The 977-nt window shown below is 54.8% G+C and overlaps 1 protein-coding gene across 1 annotated transcript in view; it reads right to left on the bottom strand.

Moving 5' to 3' along the window:
• Positions 1–764, bottom strand: part of LOC123175142 (BTB/POZ and MATH domain-containing protein 2-like) — a 1,209-nt gene extending 445 nt beyond the window's left edge. Inside the window, exons 1-2 of the mRNA XM_044590144.1 lie at positions 676–764; positions 1–570 (exon numbers count right to left, since the gene is read on the bottom strand). The exon at positions 1–570 is cut by the window's left edge and continues 445 nt beyond it. Of these exons, the coding sequence (XP_044446079.1) occupies positions 1–570; positions 676–764 (659 nt within the window). The remainder of the gene's footprint in view (positions 571–675) is intronic.
• Positions 765–977: the final 213 nt, after the last annotated feature.

Raw genomic sequence — 977 nt, 5'->3', positions numbered from 1 at the left:
GCAATGCCGTCTATCTTCACGGTCGTAGAGCCCTGAATAATGTCGCCGAACAGCTGCGCTCTGAAGACCGTAGACCGGGCTGCAAGCACACACCGGTGCGCAGCGATCCTCACGCCGCCAACCTCAAACGTCACGTCAGCACCCTCCTTGCTCCGGAGGAGATTCTTCAAATGGATCGGCATGTCGGACGCTGGCACCTGGATTACCGCGGAAGCCATAGTGCCAGCACCGCCGTCCGCGCTCATGTCCGCCTTGACGTCAAGTACAATGACGTCGTAACGGATGATGAAGCTGTCGTCCTTGAGGTGCGAAGATCTTTCCAACGTAGATCTTCTCATGAAATCTCTGTCTGAGATTACTGGATTGAGACCGAAGTCCTCTATCTCTCTTTCATGGATGTATACTGACTGATCCCACTGAAATTGGTCGATGAAACAGATGGTTGACTGGACCTTCACGGACCGCGGCTGCTCACCATCGCCATGTTTATTCTCATCATCGTCGTCCTCAAGGCCAAGGGAAACCGATATAAACCCGGCGCACTTGGAGTCATAGCCATTAGGGTAGTACCTGAGATACCAGCGGCGGCCTCCAACCAAGAAAGTACGAGACCTGATGTACTGGCCGGTGGGTGGCTTGTTTCTCGAGAAGCCTTCGACGGCGAGCAGGTGGTACCCGTGGGCCGCGCGGGAGTCGATGGGCGACACGGTGGAAGTGCACAGCTTGCCCTCAGCAGTGACGAAGGAGATGCCAGCAAACGCCATATCCGATCGACAAGCAGCCTGGAACGGTAGACAGATCGGTGAGAAACATATATGCGAGGTGAGAACCATAAGGTCGAACAACGGGGAAAGAAGCGTAGAACACTTACCGAGCAATGGAGAATGTAGCAGCAGGGCGGGCCGGAGTGGGAGGGAGGATCAGAGGAGATTGACGTTGAGGGAGGGGTACGCCAGAATTTATATGATTTCTCTCTC

The sequence above is a fragment of the Triticum aestivum genome, unplaced genomic scaffold (genome assembly GCF_018294505.1).
Source record: "Triticum aestivum cultivar Chinese Spring unplaced genomic scaffold, IWGSC CS RefSeq v2.1 scaffold60191, whole genome shotgun sequence".
Classification (NCBI taxonomy): domain Eukaryota; kingdom Viridiplantae; phylum Streptophyta; class Magnoliopsida; order Poales; family Poaceae; genus Triticum; species Triticum aestivum.
This window is presented reverse-complemented; position numbering and strand designations above follow the sequence as displayed.